The following is a 23849-nucleotide window of genomic DNA, read 5'->3' on the forward strand; positions in this document are numbered from 1 at the left end:
CTCTGCAAATAGGGCAGATTCTTTACCGTCTGAGCTACCCAGGAAGCCCCAAATAATCGACTACCACAGCTATTAGGAAATTGAGCCATATTTTTAACCAAGGTCCACTGCGTCCATTTAATCATTATGCTCCACTGCCTGCCCACTAGTCCAATAGGACAGTAAAGAAAACCTACTTCACATTCCAAGACCTAAACATATGAATCACGTATTGCTGCCGAGTTACTCAATGCATAAAGTTTAGCATCAATTACAGAGTTGATTACATTCTATTCCTGTATCAAAATGGTAAGAAATATAACTATTATTAAGGGGCTACTTCATGTCTTAAACCATGGGAGCTGCTGGCACCTAGTGGATAGAGTCTGGAGATGCAGCCATCTACAATGCACCAGACCACTCACCCACAGAGAAGTGCAACTCAAAAAAACGTTGACAGTACCAAGGATGAGAAATCCTGGGCAACCCCAAGACTATAGGTGAAAAATCCCCCCAAATCCATCCTGACAAACTAGATGCAGTTACTGACACAGAGGCTAGGGTCGGTGGGGGTGCATTTTCATGGCCCCAGAAGGGCCTGTGCGGCACCTCACCTCTTCCCCCAGCTCCTAATTACCTGCCTGCATCACCCAAAGATGTGAAGACAGACCCAGGTTCGAGGAGATGCCACTCTTGCACATAGCTGCGAGTTTGGCTAAATGTATTTTAAGGAGAGTGGTTGGAATTAAAAGTAAAAACTAAGTCTTCATGTTATCAGTCTACCTGTTATTACATGGAATCAAAGAACAGCTGTTTGTGGCAGAAACTCACAGATGTTTAGTCTTCGTGATTTTGAGAGTCTGTAAACAGGAGGGCCCAGGAAGGAGGCCTGAAGGTGTAAGGACAGAGCTGAGCTTATGCTTTGGTGGAAGAGGAAGTTCTGAGGTGTCTGCAATTCAGCCTATGAAGAAGATGCAGGTGTTTCCAATGTGAGAATGAATTAGCACTGCTCCTCAATTAAAGGTCCGTAAGACCCTGATACTGGGAAAGATTGAAGGCAGGAGGAGATGAGGACAACAGAGGATGAGATGGTTGGATGGCATCACCAATGTGATGGACATGAGTTTGAGTAGGCTCTGGAAGCTGGTGATGGACAGGTAAGCCTGGAGTGCTGCAGTCCATGGGACTGCAGAGAGTCAGACACGACTGAGTGACTGAACTGAACTGACAGTCAAAGCTATGGTTTTTCCAGTAGTCCTGTATAGATCTGAGAGTGGGACCATAAAGAAGACTGAGCACCGAAGAATTGATGCTTCTGAACTGTGGTGATGGAGAAGACTCTTGAGAGTCCCTTGGACAGCACGGAGGTCAAAACAGTCAATCCTAAAGGAAATCAACCCTGAAAACTCATTGAAAGGACTATGCAGAAGCTCCAGTACTTTGGCCACCTGATGCAAACGCTGACTCATTGGAAAAGGTCCTGATGCTGAGAAAGACTGAAGGCAAAAGGAGAAGGCAGCGGCAGAAGATAAGATAGTTGGAAAGCATCACTGATTGATTTGGACGTGAATTTGGGCAAACTCTGGGATACAGTGAAGGACAGGGAAGCCTGGAGTGCTGCAGTCCATGGGGTTGCAAAGAGTTGGAGACAACTTAGTGACTGAACAACAAACAACTCAGAGACAACAACATCTGCCCACTTATAAGTGAAAGCACGTTTCTCGCTGGCGTACATTCTGACCGAAGATGAAGTCAATGGGCCATGGTGGCCAGGAGTTTGAGGAATCAAGTTAGGCCTCATGCCCATATAGAGAAAACTGGCTGGAAGGGAGAAACAGCAACAACCAAGGTCTTCCTCATGCCCAGGATCCTAGCATCCAAACCACAGCAGCAGACCTGGGTTTCCTCCAGCAACAGGGTCTCCACCAACTGACTACTGTCATTTGTTGTAATCACTAATATATGTGATCTGTTTCTAGTCAGGTGTTCATTTTTAAACTTTCAGAAACTGGAAAATTAAACAGAGGTTCTGTACACAATGGTACCCAGAGGCTCACTGGAGAGACTGCACCCACACCTGGCAGACCTCTTAACCACTAGATCCCACTCTCACACTCACACGTCCACCTCACCTCAAAAAAAAAAAATACTTGATAAGTGATTCCTAAAAACAATATTCTACAACAATGCTGAAGGGCCTGCAATACGTGTGCACACTCACAGACACACACAAAACATGCCTGCCTGAGTTACCATAGGAGTAGGGAAGACCTCGCTGGGAGATGAACACACAAGTTTTAATACTGTCTGACCATGTATCATCTGCCCAATTCGCCTTTGATGAGTTACTTAACCATTTTCAGCACCAGCTTCCTCATTTGTAAAATGGCGGTAACAGTAACTGATTAACAAGGCTCTATTATGTTACTCAAGAGCTTGGGCAAGCCACGGGACCCCTGCTGTGCTATCATCTCAGGAGTCCTGGTGGATGTGCCTGGTAGCTCTCTCTGCCCCACACATGCTCCCTCCCCTTTGACTGGCTGCTGCTGCTGCTAAGTCGCTTCTCGTGTCCTCGTGTCCAACTCTGTGCGACCCCGTAGACAGCAGCCCACCAGGCTCTGCCGTCCCTGGGATTCTCCAGGCAAGAACACTGGAGTGGGTTGCCATTTCCTTCTCCAATGCATGAAAGAGAAAAGTGAAGGTGAAGTCGCTCAGTCGTGTCCGACTCTTAGCGACCCGGTGGACTCCTCTGCCCATGGAATTTTCCAGGCAAGAGTACTGGAGTGGGGTGCCATTGCCTTCTCCATTTGACTGGCTAAACCTAACTAATTTGTCAACCCTCACTGTCACATGACCCAAGAAGACAGCTTTAATACCACCATTCCTGAAGCTGGAAGGTGCTGAGTGGTAGCTCTGCTCCTGTGCCTCCTCCTTCAATCACAGCCCCTTGTTGCACCCAAAAGTACCACTGTGTTCCGTCTCCCCTAGATTGGGAACTTCCTGAGTGTTCCCTGTGACCAGTGTATCTCCATGCCTGCCTGCCTGCCTGTGCTGTGCTCAGTCATGTCCAACTCTTTGGGATGCCATGGACCCCACCAGGCTCCTCTGTCCATGAGATTTTTCCAGGCAACAATACTACAGTGGGTTGCCATTTCCTTCTCCAAAGAATCTTTCCGACCAGGGATCGAACCCATGAATCTCCTGCACTGGCAGGCAGATTCTTTACCACTGAGCCACCTGGGAAGCCCCACTGTATCTCCAAACTGCCTGGAAACATGCTCTGATGGATTTAGTAAACAAATGAAGGAAAGGAAGATCCAATGTATACAGGAGCCAAAGGCTACAATGTACCTTATGAACAGAGGATTTCAACCTGCGAAAATCAATACCATCAACTATTACAGGGAAGTCAGGAAACAGAATGACAGAGAGAGGGACCATAAATTTAGAAATGAGGTCCCTGGCAGCCTTTGAGAAGTGTGATGAGCACTGGACATTAATGCTCATGAGGATGAAGAAAGATAAGGGAGGTACTCATTCCTTTGGGTACAAAAGAAAGCAAGATTCCCACTGGCTGAGCCTAGACAGAGCGCAGGCCAGAGAGAGGACACAGGGAGGGCAGAGAAGGGTTAGACAGCCATAGTCGAAGTCTGAGCAGCAGCCAAGTAGGAAATGGAGTAGGAAATGGCTTTCTGAGTCGCAAGGTGGGCGGGTCAGTTACAGAATAAAAACAGTAACTTCTTTGAAATAAACTGACGAGCCTATAATGACTTCCTTTTGAACAGGTCTATGACCTAGAAGAAAAAGACACTGTTTACCCACTCCTCAGGAGTCACGGTGTTGGGAGAGAGAGGCAAGACCAAGAGTCAGGATGAAGAAATTCTTAAATACTCAACCGACCATAGAATAAGATAGGTCAGAAGACTGATGACCTAATTAATACTACTCAAAAGTATAAAATATTTTTAAAATAAAAGTATGCTGTTGAATATTTAATAACATAAAATATTATAAAATGCAACTACAAGACTGAATAAGTAGCCCATACATAAATCCTCATTCTAGTCATCCCATTACAACTGCTCTGAAAACCATCTAGGATACTACATACTGGCATGACAAGGAGAGAAAAGAAAAAGTCACACATTACAGCAAGGGAGATAAAAACAGCAATGCTAAGAAAACAGCCTAAGAAGTCTGGACATGTGCACAATGATTACACACATCTATACTCTTTTCTACTGTTAGAAGAATCATCTAGAAAACAAGTATTTATCACATATGAAAAGATCTTGGGGCACCTGGAATGAAAGCTTTTGATGTTTGAACTCTACGAGGAATTTTGAGCCTGTCACTTGCTAAAAACAGAACAAAGAACAGGGAGGAAAATGCTCATCACAGGTGTGCTGTGCCAAGTCGCTCAGTCGTGTCCGACTCTTTGCGACCCCGAAAAGGAGGGACTGTAGCCCAGCCAGGCTCCTCTGTCCATGGAATTCTCCAGGCAAGAATACTGGAGTAGGTTGCCGTGCCCTCCTCCAGGGGATCTTCCCAACCCAGGGATTGAACCCAGGTCTCCTGCATTGCAGGCGGATTCTCTACCAGCTGAACTGACACTGTCACTTGCTAAGAAGAGAACAAAGAACAGAGAGGAAAATGCTCATCATAGGTGGGTAGTGATAAAAGAGTGATTTGAAAGCAATTCATTTTCCATATACATTTTTCCCTAATTATGAACTATTCCAAGTACACAAAAGTACATAAACGAATGCTGGTAACACCAGTATACCTAATCGCCCAGTATTAATTCACAGTAATGTTTACGCATAATTCACAGTAATGCTAGGCACAGTAATGTTTAGTTGTTTCAGAATTTAAGAGATGAACGACCACAAATACAGCTAAAGTCCAACCACCCTACGCCCCACTTCCTTCTGCAAGAGTAAGCACTGTTCTGAAGTTAGACAGTATCACTCCTGCCCAGAACAAGCTCGGTATCACCCTGGATCAAATAAAATATTTCACCACAGAGAACTACATCTCCTTGTTTCTAAAGAAAACCTCATGACCTTTTAGGACTATCCTAGGTAAATATAAGATGTTCTTTATCACTGGCTCTCCATAAAATATCTATTTTTATTTCCAGACCAGAAAGATGAGATTATGATGATGAAATCTGTAACAAGTAAACTCTCTAAGAAAAATTCTAGATTTCAGGCTCCCTTTAACATTATTTTTTCCTACCTGAAGTCCCAACTACAGCAAAGGAAAGTTGTTTTTTTAAACCCTCCTCATCAAATATTTATTAAAGTTTCCTGTGTACAAAGTCAAAAACTTGCTACTCAAAGAGAACTCCTTGCCTTACCAACATCAACATTATACCCAACTTCAGACTTATGGTATATGAGTCTTCATGTTAGCTGGAGCCCCAGGAAATCTGTACGCACATTAAAGTCTGAGAAGGGCTAGCTTAAAGAATTCAGAAAGGTGCCAACCCAGACCAAGGCAGAACTGAACCAATCACATTCTGCGAAACCTATCCTCTTCCTATCAAACAATAAAGCTTTCAGCTGTTATTTCGGTAAAGTCCATGTATACCTAGACCACTGGTTATCAAGCAGGGGCAACCTGGCCCCCTAGAGGACATTTTGGTCACAGCTAGGACGATAAAGCTATTGGCACCTACTAACTAGAACGCAAGGATGTTGATGTTCAACACCCTACAATGCTGAGGACAACGCTCACAACAAATCGTCAACTCCAGAATGTCAGTGGTACAAAGGTTTTAAAAACAAAAAACAGGAAACAAAAGAAAGCCTGCTGATGATTTCCTGGCTAAAAGGCTCAACTGTTTGTTAACTTCAGTAATTTATATGATCTGTTTTGAGCACCTAAATCCATAAAGGGGGAAAAAATAATAAACCAGTAACTAAAAACACTTCTTATTCAATTCTCAAGTAGAGTTTACAAGGTTCTCACCACAGTTTACATCAAATCTATAATGGTCAATAGCGACAACCAACAAGAAGTTTGGTAAAACAACAAAAGCATATATTGAAATATTTCAAGTTATACAAGCCGTATTTAAAGACTAAGTACCCTGCTACCACACATACATCTTCAATAAAACATTCTGGCGTGTATTTAACATAATTACATCTTCATTTTTCTACTACAATACAGGATCACTCGTGAAGAAACACCTTGGCCGCTTCAAGATGACAAGCGCTCACTGGGCTAAATTACTTCATTGAAAGGAAACCTCATATTGGACAAAATTTTTAAAAAGGTAATTGAAGAAATACTTGAGCACTGTCAAGAGCTTTGTTAATTTCATCAAAATATTATGATGGAATAATTTCTCTTCTTCAGAAAAAGTAGAATTATAGCACACAATTAAAACACTGGAAGGTGGTCCGTTTTAAGAGAAAATTGGTTCACTGCATGTAATTACACAGAAGATGAGTAATGAACTCAACACACTTTTATTATGGTGAATGTGTTTCTGGAGTGAGCATCGCCTTGTCTGGTCCTGGATCAACTAAATTCTGCCCAAAGAGAGAGCCCTGAGGTTACATGAAATACTCCACAACCCAAAAATATGACTGCTGCACAATCCAGAGACCTAACATTTCACTAGGAACAAGTGTACTCACTATCTAGATTAAAAGTAAACTTTGCCAAAAAAGAAGGAAAGAAAAAAAAATTAAACTTTGCCATGGATGTTCTACTTGTACAAAAAAAGATGAAAGAAATTCATAGGCTCCTACTATACATTAACAGCTGTCTTTTGGTCCCATAAATTCCATTTTACCATTATATGACCAAAGATCCAAAGTGACAGTTTATATAGACCAAAATGTTTCACATCATTTCATTCTCCTTTACCTGGATTTGTGGAATGAGGAAGATTTCCACCTAACAAAAGCTAATGCCTTATATTTTTTTAAATTGAAGTCTAGTTAATTTATGGGCTTCTCTGGTGGCTCAGCAATAAAGAATCCACCTGTGGATTCTTTGATGCAAGAGATGCAGATTTGATCCCTGGGTCTGGAAAACCCGCTGCAGAAAGAAATGGCAACCTACTCCAGGATTCTTATCTGGGAAATCCCATGGACAAAGGAGGGTGGTGGGCTATTAGCTTGTGGGATCGCAAAGAGTTGGACACGACTTAGTAACTAAACAACAAAGCTGATTTAAATGTTCCGTTAATTACTGCTGTACAGCAAATATAAATGGATATGTGTGTGTGTGTGTGTGTGTGTGTGTACACACATTCTTTTCATATATATATTCTTTTCCATTATGGCTTATCTTAAAATCCTTCTTAAATGAAGTCTCAAAAATTCAGGAAGTTTTGTTTATGTCCTCTGAAGCCTTAAGGTGAACATAATGACCACTTTCATTATAGAAATTCAGAGATAACCTCAGAAGTAACTTCCATGGGCAGGACTGGCTACACTTCCACAAACTGGCTCTCCAGAATGCCCCTTATTTCAGTAGATCATCATCCAGAGGTGCTTGTCCTTTTTCCTTCTCCCCCTTTGCCTGTCTCTCATCTTTAATGGGCTGGGACAAGCTGCTTAGAAACAGTAAATCAGCTCAGAGCCTGGGGCAGGGAAGGGAGTGTTGTTGGGCCACACCGAGACCTTCTTTCTTTCTGATTTATTTGGTTATTTATTTTTTATGTTATAGTATAAAATCAACATCCATATGTGAGTATCTCCTCCATCTGTGACAGGGTTTGAAGTTTGAGTAGGTCTCTTTATCAGGATACTAAATCACCTCTATACTTAAGGAGAGGAGACAGGACAGAAGGTACAAGGTCAAAGTAACACCTGTCTCTATTATCATTGTGTCCTATTATTCATCTCACATGTATTCCTGCCTTTTGATCTCCATGTCTAACTGGCCTCACCTGCTGTAGATACCTTAAGATAGTTTTTTCCACACATCTCTTGATCCATCACTGCAGAGAAGGCTGCCACACCCTGAGACACCAAGACCAAGTATGGCAAATTATGTACCGGGCGGTCACATCGCCCTGCCATCAACACTACTGTTCAAGAAACACAGACTCAAAAGCATGAAAATTTCTGCTAACACTGTCTCGGATTTAGCTATAGCTCATGACCCATGTAAACTGTCCCTAAATTTGCCTCTGCTGTATCCAGACAGCAACCCAGGCAGCAGTAATACTCTCTTCTCCCAGTCAACACATCTAATATGGAAAGATTCTGATCTGCCATTACTTCAAAACAGGTCAAAATAGCAAGAAGATGGCATTTGGAGAAAAAGATCCAAGCAACAATCGAATATTCATTTCAGAAGGCACTCCTGCTCTAGAAGTTTGCCTGGGTCAGCTAGCCCCTTCCACCAATCTCAAATGAGGAAGGGAGAGGGAAGTGAAATGCACTGCAAGGCACATATGCTCAATTTTTGACACTGAGGAAACAGAGAACGTAGCTCTCGACCCTTGAGATCAAGGTTGTTGTTGTTGTTTAGTCGCTCAGTAGTGTCCAACCCTTTGCAACCCCATGGACTGCAGCCCACCAGGCTCCTCTGTCCATGGGAATCTCCAGGCAAGAATACAGGAGTGGGCGGCCATTTCCTTCTCCATAGGAATCTTCCAATCCAGCGATCAAACCCACATCTCCTGCATTGGCAGGCAGATTCTTTACCGCTAAGCCACCAAGGAAGACCTGGCATTGGGGTACACACAGACATACTGTATTTCAAATGGACTAAGTCACGAGACTCTGTGGAAAATGTCTTTATACACATTCCTAGAAGGAAAGGAAAGAAACGGTGGCTCTTACTAAATCATTTCTGAGAAATTTTTCACTATTACTCTGTATCAGTTCAGTTCAGTCACTCGGTCGTGTCCAACTCTTTGTGACTCCATAACCGTAGCATACCAGGCCCCCCTGTCCATCACCAACTCCGGAGCTTACCCAAACTCATGTCCATCGAGTCGGTGATGCCATCTAATCATCTCATCCTCTGTCGTCCCGTTCTCCTCCTGCCTTCAATTTTTCCTAACAACAGGGTCTTTTCCAATGAGTCAGCTCTTCATATCAGGTGGCAAAAACATTGGCGTTTCAGCTTCAACATCAGTCCTTCCAATGAACACCCAGGACTGATCTCCTTTAGAATAGACTAGTTGGATCTCCTTGCAGTCCAAGGGACTCTCAAGAGTCTTCTCCAACACCACAGTTCAAAAGCATCAATTCTTCGGCGCTCAGCTTTCTTTATAGTCCAACTCTCACATCCATACATGACTACTGGAAAAATCATAGCCTTGACTAGACAGACCTTTGTTGGCAAAGTAATGTCTCTGCTTTTTAACATGTTGTCTAGGTTGGTCATAACTTTCCTTCCAAGGAGTAAGCATCTTTTAATTTCATGGCTGCAATCACCATCTGCAGTGATTTTGGAGCGCAAAAAAAAAAAAAAAACAGCGTCAGCCACTGTTTCCACTGTCTCCCCATCTATTTGCCATGAAGTGATGGGACCAGATGCCGTAATCTTAGTTTCCTGAATGTTGAGCTTTAAGCTAACTTTTTCACTCTCCTCTTTCACTTTCATCAAGAGGCTCTTTAGTTCTTCTTCACTTTCTGCCATTAGGGTGGTGTCATCTGCATATCTGAGGTTATTGATAATTTCTCCCAGCAATCTTGATCCCAGCTTGTGCTTCATCCAGCCCAGCATTTCTCATGATGTACTCTGTATAGCAGTTAAATAAGCAGGGTGACAATATACAGTCTTGACATACTCCTTTTTCTATTTGGAACCAGTCTGTTGTTCCATGTCCAGTTCTAACTGTTGCTTCCTGACCTGCATACAGGTTTCTCAAGAGGCAGGTCAGGTGGTCTGGTATTCCCAACTCTTTCAGAATTTTCCCAGTTTATTGTGATCCACACAGTCAAAGGCTTTGGCATACTCAATAAAGCAGAAATAGATGTTTTTCTGGAACTCTCTTGCTTTTTCCATGATCCAGCAGATGTTGGCAAGTTGATCTCTGGTCCCTCTGCCTTTTCTAAAACCAGCTTGAACATCTGGAAGTTCAAGGTTCACGTATTGCTGAAGCCTGGCTTGGAGAATTTTGAGCATTACTCTACTAGTGTGTGAGATGAGTGCAATTGTGCGGTAGTCTGAGCATTCTTTGGCATTGCCTTTCTTTGGGATTGGAATGAAAACTGATTTTGCCAGTCCTGAGGCCGCTGCTGAGTTTTCCAAATTTGCTGGCACACTGAGTGCAGCACTTTCACAGCATCATCTTTTAGGACTTGAAATAGCTCAATTGGAATTCCATCACCTCAACTAGCTTTGTTCATAGTGATACTTTCTAAGGCCCACTTGACATCACATTCCAGGATATCTGGCTCTAGGTGAGGGATCACACCATTGTGATTATCTGGGTCGTGAAGATCTTTTTTGAATAGTTCTCTGTATTCTTGCCACCTCTTCTTAATATCTTCTGTTTCTGTTAGGTCCATACCATTTCTGTCCTTTATTGAGCCCATCTTTGCATGAAATGTTCCCTTGGTATCTCTAATTATCTTCAAGAGATCTCTAGTCTTTCCTATTCTATTGTTTTCCTCTATATATTGGCTTCTATAATTATTCTATAAAGAAAAAGTTGGCACTCATTAAATAATTTCTGGAAATTCTTCAGCATGTAAATACATATTAAATATTTAATATTTCTCTCTACAATGTACTAGGGCTTCCCTGGTAGCTCAGCTGGTAAAGAATCTGCTTGGAATATAGGAACCCCAGTTTGATTCCTGGGTAGGGAAGATCATAGGGAAGATCCCCTGGAGAAGGGACAGGCTACCCACTCCAGTATTTTTGCCTGGAGAATTCCCATGGACAGAGGAGCTTGGCAGGCTGCAGTCCATGGGGTCACAAAGAGTTGGACATGACTGACCAATTAAGCACGAGATCTGCTTTTTAAAAAATTGTATATTTTAAACTGCAATGAATCCAACAATTAGTGAATACACAACATGACCCCCACAGCACACTGACTGAGGGGCAGTGTCCCCAGCACTGCGACCCCTGGGGGCAGTCTCTTAAGCTCTGTCAAACTGCTCTTAGACTAAGTTGCATCTTAGTTTCAGTGGACAATACCAATTATTTCCTAGATACAGACTCTGCTACAGTAAGCAGTTTACAATAGGAAACATAGACCCTTCACTTACCATCTAAATATAAAACAGGCCATAGAAGACTACAAAGAAGCAGGTCAACTACAAATCCATTATGATCAGATCCAAGTGAACAGGGCATTAGATTTCCCTCCAAAGGAAGTCCAAGGACTGGCAAAATCAAATGGCTAGAAATATTTCTAGTTTTGTCATATGCTCATAGGAAGAGTACACAGAAGCAAGATATTCTTTTGTGAGAAGCAGCACACAAAGCTTGCAAGTATGATTTTTATTTGCAATATGACTGAATTTCATATTCTACATTTCCAAATTTCATCTTCTCACACTTGCTTAAATTTACTGACCTAACCCTTCACTCACTTTGCAAGCACCATACGTGGCACCAAAAAAATAAAGATGAACAAGATACATTCTGTATCCTCAAGGAACCCAGTGTCCTCCACAATCTTTCTTTCCCATGATCCCTGACTAGATGTAAATTTCTTAAGAGGGATTCATGTCTTGTATTCCAAGACTGTATATTCATTTATTTCACAAATATTTTAAATATCTAATGTCCTAAATGTAATGCTAGGAATACAATGGTTAAAAAAAAAAAAAAGAAAAAGACATGATCCCTTTTACCCTGAAGAAGCTTATAGTAGTAGAGGAAACAAAAAGCAAACACCTACAGAGACAAGTGCTGTGATAGAAGAAAGACACAGAACTATGAGCTCACACACAAGGGGCCTCACACTCAATCCACCCCAACCAAGGCTCATGGTGGCAAAGTGTCCTCAAGAAAGTCACAGCTTTCTTTAGCAAAGGATGATGAGAAGTTAGCCAACCAGGAAGGTAGTGGAAGAGTCTTCCACACAAAGGAAAGTTTGTGCAAAGATTCAAGGTGAGAGAAATCATGGAGCCTACAAGGTAGGAGGATTCAGAACAGCAGGAGCCTGTTGCTGGAGGTAGAATTAGCCGGATCAGACCAAGAAGGGGACTTCTGGTAGCTCAGGGTTTAAGAGTTAAAGAACTTTATCCTGAGGACAAGAATGAAGGGTTAAACAGGATGTTGCCATTACAGATAAGATGGGCAGCAGACATTTTCTTTGATACATCAAACAACCTTTCAAAAAACTCCTCACTCCTCATCTTCCTTGTGCCATAAATCATTATGTCCAACATCTGTGAAGACTACACAAGATTCCCTAACAAAAGAAGGTTCTGGGTAACACCCAGGACAGTGTTGCTCAATGAAAGTATGATGAGAGCTATATATGTAATTTTAAATTTTCTAGTAGCCTTATTCTTTAATATAAGTAAAATTAAGTGAAATTATGATTAATAATATATTTTATTGAAAGGTGTATTTCTAAAATATTATCTCAACATGTAATAAATATTAAAAATACTGAGATATTTTACATAATTTTCTCATACTAAGTCTGCAAAATTCATTGTGCATTTTACATCATATTTCAATCTGGATTGGCCCCATTTCAAGTCCTCTATAGCCACGCATGGCTAGTGTCTACCATATTGGACAATACAGACTAGAATGTACTTTGGGGAACATTTCTCAGAATGTTTAAGGTACTTCCATCATTTTTGTGTTTACTAATTTATAAAAGTATTTCAAATCGGCTTCTAAATGGGAAAAGACACAGAATATCTCAATTTTGAAAGGTACCCATAATCCTATACCAAAAATACAATTACATGTGGCCGTGTATGCTTGTAAGACATGGTCCTACGTCTAAAATATACATAGGGTGGGCTTTCTCAAAAGTAGGGTCTGTAACAACAGCTCTTAAACCTACTATGAAACAGATGCTGTTTTTATAGCTTTATTACCTCAGAGGCTACATTTAAATCAGTACTCCCAGAACTCTGGAGTTTTACAGGAAGCGCTATCATTTCAGGGAAATGCTGGTCTCCATGATTACCTCAGTTCTCAGGCTCTCCTGCTGCTTCCCTAATGTTCCTTTCCTGTTACCTGTCTACTCGATTCTTCCCTTTTCTAAAGGAAGGAAGAGAAGGTGAAAGGGAGGAAGGGACAGGTACCTAATGAATACAGCACAAACTTAGCCTCCAGAATTTGCTGGGCTTGTTTATATCTTGCTGGGGTTTATTATATCCTATCCTTGCCTGGAAAATCTCATGGACAGAGGAGCCTGGTGGGCCACAGTCCATGGGGTCGCAAAGAGTTGGGCACACTGAGCGACTAACACTTACTTACTTACTTGGTTATATCTATTGCCCTCTGCTTTTATTTCTCAGCAAACAACTCAGTGGTCGTGAGTGCCCTCTGAGTGACTCTTTCATATCTCCTTGCAGGCCACACCTTCAGAAGTTACCAGACCATGAATGCCACCAGCGTCCCACCTGCGGAGGGGTCCTGCCCCTCCAACGCCCTCATCACCAAGCAGATCATCCCCATGCTGTACTTCGTGGTCTTTGTGGCCGGCATCCTGCTCAATGGCATGTCAGGGTGGGTGTTCTTCTACGTGCCCAGCTCCAAGAGTTTCATCGTCTATCTCAAGAATATTGTCATTGCCGACTTCCTGATGAGCCTGACTTTTCCTTTCAAGATCCTGGGGGACTTGGGCCTGGGCCTCTGGCAGGTCAAAGTCTTTGTGTGCAGGGTCTCGGCCGTGCTCTTCTACATCAACATGTACGTCAGCATCGTGTTCTTCGGGCTCATTGGCTTTGACAGATATTACAAAATCGTGAAGCCTCTCTTGACTTCTTTCATCCAGTCCATAAGCTACAGCAAACTCCTGTCGGTGCTGGTGTGGAGCCTCACACTGCTCATCGCCCTTCCCAACATGATCCTGACCAATCGGAATGTCACAGAGGCTACACGCGTGAAATGTATGGACCTGAAGAGTGACCTGGGCCTCAAGTGGCACAAAGCCTCCAGCTACATCTTTGTGGGCATCTTCTGGATTGTGTTTCTTTCCTTAATCATCTTCTACACTGCTATCACAAAGAAGATCTTTAAGTCCCACTTCAAGTCCAGAAAGAATTCTGTATCAGTCAAGAAGAAATCTAGCCGTAATATATTCAGCATTATGTTCGTGTTTTTTATCTGCTTTGTACCTTACCACATTGCCAGAATCCCCTACACACAGAGCCAAACAGAAGCTCATTACAGCTGCCAGTCAAAACAAATCCTGTTCTATGTGAAAGAATTCTCTCTGCTACTGTCAGCTGCAAACGTATGCCTGGACCCCATTATTTATTTCTTTCTATGCCAGCCATTTAGAGAGGTCTTGTGTAAGAAATTGCATATCCAATTAAAAACTCAGCATGACTCAGAAACTTCCAAAATCAAAAGGGAAAATATAATACAAGAAAGCACAGATACTTTGTGAATTCCCACCTCCTTTCAAATAAAGTTCATGCATGCATACTGTAATCTTCAATTCTATAACAAAACAAAATGAATACACGTGTCCACAATAGTATCATCTCTAGGCATTACTATTCTTAGTGGAATAATAAAGGTAACAGGTAAGTTTCCATGCATATTTTGTAACATCAAAGAAAAAATAATACATTATTTAATCTTATCCCATCAAAATAGAAGGTTTAAAAGTATAATCAGTAGTCTGGTCAGTTCATACAGAACTTTAAACAGCAAATACATAGGAAGCAATAAAGACAATTCACAGGTGTGTCTTCTAAAAACAAGAATTAATTTATACAATTTTTTTCAACAAGGTCATTAAAGACCAACGTAAAAGAAGGCAGAGTTGATATGGACTTATAGGCCAGTTTGTAGTGAAAAAGTCAAGTTTTCTCTGATTTGAAGAACCTGGGTAAGCAGACACTGAGAAAATTACTTAAGAAATCCCCAACTGATTTATTTCATCACATTTCAAAGGCAAGCAGATGTAAATTCTGTACACTGCAGCAAAAAGTGTAATTTTTCTCTGATAGCATTTTGAGGATAAGGTAATTTTTAAATTCTTTATATGAAGATTAGCTAAGCCACTTAATGAGCCTGGGGTTCTGGTCTTAGAATATGTTTAAGTGAACTCTACAGAGACAATCTAGGTAGTGTCATGGGTTGCGAGCAACTTCCTCTGCTCAATGGTATGGAAAAAATATATATAAAGGCTGACTGGGGGAAAGGCATATGCACACAAATACCCCCCAGGCTGGCAACATACATTATTCTCTAAGAGTAGAAAGAAAGAGTTTTCGTAGAAAGCAACTGGACTTTATAAAAAAGAAAATCTAAAATTTATGAGTGATAAATTACACATGAAATGAAAATTAACATATCACATTTTATGAAAAACAAATTTCATATATGCAGATATAGGATATGGCTGCTGGCTTTGTGAGTTATCAAAGCTAAATTCTTTCCTTGCTATTAACTTGACTGAAGATATTTAGCCCAACTTTCAAATGTTCTTCTCAAACATTTTCGTATGTTTATATATTTTTTTCAAGCTCTATCATATATGTACTAATAAAAAATATTTTTCATAGTGTCAATTTTTCCCTTAATAGACAAGATATAATTAAAAAACAGTACCAGATTTCCTCAGTCAAGACATGGGTGGTTTCCTTAGTACACTCGATCACACATGCTAATAAAAGACACAGAAAGAAGGCATAGGAATACCCAGGTAAGAGTTATATAGAGTACTTTTGAAATCCTATTTGCCACTGACTTTTCAAAATAAGTATTTCTATGTTCTAGGACCTCATCAAATTTTAGACAAAAGTGAAAGGGCGCATTTTAAACTGAGGAAGATCTGGGAAGGTCTTCACACTCTGTATCCACCTTCCACTCTCTGCTCCCAACTCTGGGTCAAACACTCTCTTCCAAAAAGAACAAATCACAATTCTATCATAGGCATGCCCAGCAAAACTAAGCTTGCTATAGCATTTGTCTAGCCAAATATATTTGCAAAAGAAAAGTAGCTTGTTTTTATTCAGTTTCCATTGTTCAGGGCAAATTATTACATACTGATGTTTAACATGCCCCTACTGCAGCACCATAGGAGAAACTGAAAGTATACAAGAAGATAGGAACCACCAAGTAATGCCTCTGTAACCACTGTGGCTAAGCAAACTGGAAATATGAAAGGCAGTATTTTTCAGGAAACAATATGCAATGCAAATAAGGATAGGTGAAGCAAGAGTTGAATAACAGCTACTGCATATCAGAACATATCTTGTAAAGTAGAAGATCTATACTTGGAAAAGTGTAAGACACTGAAGAAACACAAACCAATGCAAAGATACATGGTACTCACAAACTGGAAGAATTAACACTGCTAACATGACCATACTACCTAAGGCAATCTACAGGTTCAATGCAATCCCTATTAAAATATCAATGGCATTGTTTACAGAACTAGAACAAATAATTTTAAAGTTTATATGAAAATACAAAGGCCTCTGAAAAGCCAAGATAAGCTTGAGAAAGGAGACCAAAGTTGGAGGTATCACACTCCCTGATTTCAAACTATACTACAAAGCTATAGTAACCAAAACAGGATGGTACTGGCACAAACAAAGACATATAGATCAATGGACTAGATAAAGGGCCCAAAAATGAACCCATACGTACACAATCAATTAATCTACAAAAAGGAGGCAAGAATATACAATGGAGAAAAGACAGCCTCTTCAATCAATGGTGTTGAGAAAACTGGGCAGCTATGTGCACAAGAAAGAAACTGGACTGTTTTCTAACACCATATACAAAAATCAACTCAAATGGATAAAACACTGAAATCCAAGATTTGAAGGCATAAAACTTCTAGAAGAAAACACAGGCAGTACACTCTTTGGCAATGGTTGTAGCAATTTTTCTGGATATGTTTCAGGCAAGGGAAACAAAAGCAAACAAACTGCATCAAACTAAAAAACTTTTGTTCAGCAAAGGAAATAAACAACAAAGCAAAAAGGCCAGGAACTTTCACGCACTATCAGTGGTAACGTAAATGGGTAATGCCACTATGGAAAACAGTATGGAAGTGCCTCAAAAAAATTAAAAATAGAACTATCAACAATTATACTTCTCAGTATTTTTCCCTAAAGAAAAAAAAAAAAACACTTATTCTAAAAGATACGTGCATCCCTATGCTCACTTCAGCATCATTTGCAATAGTCAAGACATGGAAGCAACTTAAGGGCCCATCAATAGATGAATGCATAAAGAAGATGTGAGATACACACACACATACACACATACAGACAGACATATATACCAAGAACAAACTGGTGGTAGTCAGAGGGGAGGAATTAGTGAAACAAGTGAGGGATCAAAGAAGCAACAAACTTCCAGTTATATGGTAAATACATCATGGGATGTGAATGTAATGTACAACAGAGAAATTAATCAATAATATGGGCTTCCCTTGTGGCTCAGCTGGTAAAGAATCGGCTGCAACGTAGGAGACCTAGGTTCCATCCCTGGGTCAGGAAGATCACTTGGAGAAGGAAATGGCAACCTACTCCAGTACTCTTGCCTGGGAAATTCCATGGACAGGGGAGCCTGGTAGGCTACAGTCCATGGGGTTGCAAAGAGCTGGACATGACTGTGCAACTTCACTTTCACTTTTCACTTTCATTGGTGACAGATGGAAACCAGACATATCAAGGTGGTCCTTCAATTTAAAAACTGAAGGAAAAAATTCAGATTAAGATTACAAACAAATCTTTGGATTTAACTTTTGAAGATCATTTAAGACTTTAACGAGAGGAATTTCTGTAAGAAATTTATCAGAGTTAGAAGTCAGATCATAAGGAGTTTATTCAAATATTGAAAAGTTAGGTAAATAAAAGCAATGAACATTTTTTAAGAAAGAAACTTAAAGGTCCACGGCTACAGTTAAAACAAAACAGAACAATAGAGCAACAGCAAAAGTGGATTAATCCAGAAACTTCTGAGATCAGTACTAGTTTTTAAATTATTTTGTGTAATATGTTCTAGTTTATAAACAAGACTTGTAATACGTATTTGCTGCAGCTAAAAGAATACAACATTTAATCACTTCATACAAGCTGCTGCTGCTGCTAAGTTGCTTCAGTCGTGTCCAACTCTGTTCGACCCCACAGACAGCAGCCCACCAGGCTCCCCCATCCCTGGGATTCTCCAGGCAAGAACAGTGGAGTGGGTTGCCATTTCCTTCTCCAATGCAAGAAAGTGAAAAGTGAAAGTGAAGTCGCTCAGTCAGGTCCGACCCTCAGTGACCCCATGGACTGCAGCCCACCAGGCTCCTCCGTCCATGGGATTTTCCAGGCAAGATTCTGGAGTGGGGTGCCATCGTGTTCTCCCTTTGTACAAGCAGTGTTATGAAATGAAGCATTTTGAAAACTGGCTTATGGCAAACACAAACTACGTTTTGTTAAACTACTTCTTTCAGGAGTGAGAGCTTAACAGGCAGGAAGGCCAGGGGTCTTCAAATAGAGGAAATAGGCTGCAAGAGTCAGACATTTAACTACAAGTGTCAGATTTTTTTCCTCTTAAAATTCTGTGTTGCCATGACGATACCTGGTTCCACCTGAACTTAATTTTTCTCAAAACTTGAGTTAACCAATGCTTTTTTCTCATGGAAATGTTTTTCTTAAGTCATGTTAATGAAACTATGTATTTGCTTTGGAATCTACCTTTCTTCAAACTGGTTCCACCCAAAATGAACTTTTGGCTGATAACAGCTCAACAAACCACTATTCATACCAATTGTTTTATGGCTGGGGGACGACACACCTGTGCCATCCTATCTCAAAAATGCATATTGTGGGAGAGGGGCCAGGTGACACTTAGTCAGCCTTGAAGTGTTTCTCTTAATTGATTGATAGCTTTCTAACCGACATAAAACAGCTTGCTAAAATTAGCAAGGGCGGGCACTCTCCGTCCCCCTTCTGATGTCTATGTCAGAAGCTTTCTCTGTCCCATTTTATACTCGAATAAAACTCTGCTATACAAAAGCTCTTGACTGATCAAGTCTGGTCCCTGGTCCCAAAGTTAAATCCTCTTCAGAGATCACAAATCTGACACAGTTTACCATAAGCTATCAGGAGGATGTCCTGCCATAAAGTGATGATCCATATGTCACTGAAATCTTGCAGAGAAGAGGTGACCAAAAGGAAGTAGCAGCTTTTACTGTTGAAAACCACAGAGTATCAGATCTTTCCTACCCCAATACACAAACCCTCAGTGCTGTTACCCAAAGGAAATCCCATGTCATTCTGGGTAGATGGTCTGTTATGTTTATAATTTGTATTTTTATAATTGTATGACATCTCTTGATGTCATGGATATTTTCTGTACTAACAAAGTTTATTTTTTCTCCATATTCAAAACACATGGGTAGTAGCAACAGGACAAAGGACAGAATAGAGAAATAATGGCAGAAATTTCCTATCAACTTAAGTGGAAACAAAGCTTAGTTTAAGGGTGTTTTCCAGAATCCCTAGATTAATCTTTTATGTGACGCTAACGTGGAAAGGTTTTATCATTTGTATGTGACCCCACTAAAAAACTAAGTCATATATGGCTAGTGCCATATAAACTAGTCTTATATGGCTTGTGCCACGTAAGAGATTTGCTGGCTGACAGACTTGAATGTCAGAGAAGGCAATGGCAACCCACTCCAGTACTCTTGCCTGGAAAATCCCATGGATGGAGGAGCCTAGTGGGCTGCAGTCCATGGGGTCCCTAAGAGTCAGCCAAGACTGAGCAAGTTCACTTTCACTTTTCACTTTCATGCATTGGAGAAGGAAATGGCAACCCACTCCAGTTTTCTTGCCTGGAGAATCCCAGGGACGGGGGAGCCTGGTGGGCTGCCACCTACGGGGTCTCACAGAGTCAGACACGACGGAAGCAACTTAGCAGAAGCAGCAGCAAACTTGAATGTCCACAGTTGTGGGTATGGGTTCCGTTAAAAGGCAGGTGCAAGGGCTGCAGCTGATGGAACCAGGCCTGAGTTTGTATTATTTCGCCAGTCACCTTCCATGGTGTTAGTTTTAACTAATAAAAGGAAGTTACCTGCTCTTCTTTTGTGGTAGCAAAATGAAAAGGGATAAAATAAAAAGCAAATTATGCTGTATCAGATAATGAGGTAGCACTAAAAACACAGTAAGTCCATAAACCAAATCTGTCTTTCTACCTGCTAAACCAGAGTCTCTCCTCAGACTTCCCATCCCAGAACTAAGACCATAGTCTGCTTCCCGCCAGGCCCACTCCTCCGCGATTTCACCTCTACAGTTGTTCCCAACTGCCCATCTCTTCTGGGCCAATTCCAGATCCTCATTGCCTCTTACCTAAAAAGACTGTGAGACCCCCAAACTGGATCTTGTCTTCCACTTTTCCTCTCAATCCAGCCCAACATACTCCAACACCCGCAGAATCACCTGCTACTACTGAACTGACCTCTCCTCACACAACTCTCCTCAGCTCTCCACCGCTTACTAACTAAAGCATCCAAGATGCACCAGATGGCTCCGAGATTTGGTCTCAGCCTTTTCCTCACACAGACCCTGCACACACACACTCTATGCACTCAGACTGAGAGCCCCAAACACCCTCCCCACACCAAAACCCAGTTGCGTGCATCTTTCCCGGAGCCTAACTCCGCTCCCTCACTTCTCAGAAGCAGCTCTTCACCTCCTTTGGTCAAAAGACCACTTCCTGGATCCCCACAGGCTCTGACAGCCCACAGTCTACCTGTAACCCCTCAATTCTGTCTTGTCCTTACCATGCCTTCTATCCTGTGACATTCTAAAAGCAACAAACCCTTTCTGGAGAATGGAAGCTAAGGAGGCAGCCTGTAGTCAAGAAATAGTTATTAGAACTTTTCTTAACCACTTGACCAAAAAACAAAGATTCACATAGCAAGGGCAAGGGATAATTGCTCTAAAAACCTTCTCCTGGAAATTAACAACAGTGTTCATAAAATGTGTCAGTTCAGTTCAGTCGCTCAGTCATGTCCGACTCTTTGCGACCCCATGAATTGCAGTACACCAGGTCTCCCTGTCCATCACCAACTCCCAGAGTTCACCCAAACCCACGTCCATCAAGTCGGTGATGCCATCCAACCATCTTATCCTCTGTGGTCCCCTTCTCCTTCTGACCCCAATCCCTCCCAGCATCGGAGTCTTTTCCAATGAGTCAACTCTTCACACAAGGTGGCCAAAGTACTGGAGTTTCAGCTTTAGCATCATTCCTTTCAAAGAACACCCAGGACTGATCTCCTTTAGAATGGACTGGTTGGATCTCCTTGCAGTCCAAGGGACTCTCAAGAGTCTTCTCCAACACCACAGTTCAAAAGCATCAATTCTTCGGTGCTCAGCTTTCTTCACAGTCCAACTCTCATATCCATACATGACTACTGGAAAAACCATAGCTTTGACTAGATGGACCTTTGTTGGCAAAGTAATGTCTCTGCTTTTTAATATTCTATCTAGGTTGGTCATAACTTTCCTTCCAAGGAGTAAGCGTCTTTTAATTTGATGGTTGCAATCACCATCTGCAATGATTCTGGAGCCCAAAAAAATAACGTCAGCCACTGTTTCCACTGTTTCCCCATCTATTTCCCATGAAGTGATGGGACCGGATGCCATGATCTTCATTTTCTGAATGTTGAGCTTTAAGCCAACTTTTTCACTCTCCTCTTTCACTTTCATCAAGAGGCTTTTGAGTTCCTCTTCACTTTCTGCCATAAGGGTGGTGTCATCTGCATATCTGAGGTTATTGATATTTCTCCTGGCAATCTTGATTCCAGCTTCTGCTTCTTTCAGCCCCGTGTTTCTCATGACGTACTCTGCATAGAAGTTAAATAAGCAGGGTGACAATATACAGCCTTGACATACTCCTTTTCCTATTTGGAACCAGTCTGTTGTTCCATGTCCAGTTCTAACTGTTGCTTCCTGACCTGCATACAGGTTTCTCAAGAGGCAGGTCATGTGGTCTGGTATTCCCATCTCTTTCAGAATTTTCCACAGTTTATTGTGATATACACAAAGGCTTTGGCATAGTCAATAAAGCAGAAATAGATGTTTTTCTGGAACTCTCTTGCTTTTTCCATGATCCAGCAGATGTTGGCAAGTTGATCTCTGGTTCCTCTGCCTTTCCTAAAACCAGCTTGAACATCTGGAAATCCACGGTTCATGTATTGCTGAAGCCTCGCTTGGAGAATTTTGAGCATTACTTTACTAGCATGTGAGATGAGTGCAATTGTGCGGTAGTTTGAGCATTCTTTGGCATTGCCTTTCTTTGGGATTGGAATGAAAACTGACCTTTTCCAGTCCTGTGACCACTGCTGAGTTTCCCAAATTTGCTGGCATATTGAGTGCAGCACTTTCACAGCATCATCTTTCAGGATTTGAAATAGCTCCACTGGAATTCCATCACCTCCACTAGCTTTGTTCGTAGTGATGCTTCCTAAGGCCCACTTGACTTCACATTCCAGGATGTCTGGCTCTAGGTGAGTGATCACACCACCGTGATTATCTTGGTATCCTGCACTTCAAAAACTTGTTACTCAAACTGCACAAGAAACGGATCATATCATACTCAGGCGGGGGGCAGGGGGGATAATTTCAGTGACTAAAAAGACACAAGATAACCTTAAAAAGTTCTTTTTAAGGGACTTCCCCAGCTATTAATTATTTTATAACCATGGACCAAATAGCACAGCTATACCTCCCAACTGAAAGATGAGATGAATCGTATATTGATCAGCTAACACTGTGCAGCCAATAAAAAGGCAGAAAATCAAAAGCACCAGACAGGGGAATGACACAATAGACTCAGCCACCCCTACAATCAAATTCACATTTTAAGAAGGTCCAAAACACTTCTGTCTTCAAAATATCCCCAAATTTTTACCCTTCGCTTCATTAAAAAGGGAAAACTGAAGCAGAATATAAACAATGCAGAAAGAAAACTGTAACCTGTTAGCAGCTCTGCATCTACATCTCACTTTAAAACTACTCTGTCTAATCACATCTGTCACTATCAGATCTGAAGCTACCAATCTAAGAGTTAGGAAAGAATGTCTTTGGACTAATTCAGGTGGGAAAGGGGATTATCCACCTTTAAAAAACAGTTTCAAAATGCACACCTAAAGCACAATGACTCCAGAGAGAAGGGTGACTTGGAGCAACAGAAGCTGCTGGAGAAATGCTCCAGATACAGGCATTTGTTAACCAAAAGAACAGCCTCCTGCCTGAAGATCATTTAAAAATTTCAGGATGCAAACTATTTTGAGCTATCAACATCTCAAGTTGCAAACTCCGAGAGGAAAGTGTGGCACAAAGGTGCCTGTTCCACTGCCCAGTAGCACTGAATTTCAAACAGTCGCAAACACTAAATGTGTGTGCATTTGCAGGTGGGAGGAGGGGATACAACTGACCTGGTAGCCTCTTTCTTTGACCTGGCACTAAAGTTCAAACAGTTGTAAACACTAAACGTGTGTGTGTTTGCAGGTGGGAGGAGGGGGATATGACTGCCCTGGCAGCCTGGTAACCACATTTTCCATCCAACACTTTCATCTGAACTAGAATAATTAAGTGCTGGGGAACACTGGGGTCTAACTGTGCAGCATGGAGCAAGGCCTCAATTTCCCTCATGTTCTAGTTTCCCCATTTGTAAAGAGAAGCTCTGCCTCTATTTTACAGATTTCTTCAAAGAAAATAAATTCTCAAATGTGTGTTCCTGGCTGTGGCAGTGGCTACCTACCTCAATAA

At 41.4% G+C, this 23849-nt stretch overlaps 2 protein-coding genes across 18 annotated transcripts in view; one reads left to right on the plus strand and one right to left on the minus strand.

The window, feature by feature from the left end:
• Positions 1-15638, plus strand: part of P2RY14 (purinergic receptor P2Y14) — a 65646-nt gene extending 50008 nt beyond the window's left edge. For 5 of the 9 annotated variants that reach the window (XM_061418794.1, XM_061418804.1, XM_061418812.1 and 2 more), the window contains 2 exons: positions 6160-6265; positions 13467-15638. In XM_061418794.1, coding sequence (XP_061274778.1) covers positions 13493-14506 — 1014 coding nt within the window. In that variant the 5' untranslated portion in view covers positions 6160-6265; positions 13467-13492 and the 3' untranslated portion in view covers positions 14507-15638. Of the gene's footprint in view, positions 1-3764; positions 4646-6159; positions 6266-13466 lie in introns of all 9 variants that reach the window. The other 4 variants (XM_061418854.1, XM_061418821.1, XM_061418856.1 and 1 more) reach the window with 2 other exon arrangements.
• Positions 1-23849, minus strand: part of MED12L (mediator complex subunit 12L) — a 363490-nt gene that overhangs the window by 210808 nt on the left and 128833 nt on the right. The window lies entirely within an intron of this gene.

Source organism: Bos javanicus, chromosome 1 (genome assembly GCF_032452875.1).
Source record: "Bos javanicus breed banteng chromosome 1, ARS-OSU_banteng_1.0, whole genome shotgun sequence".
NCBI classification, from domain to species: Eukaryota; Metazoa; Chordata; class Mammalia; order Artiodactyla; family Bovidae; genus Bos; species Bos javanicus.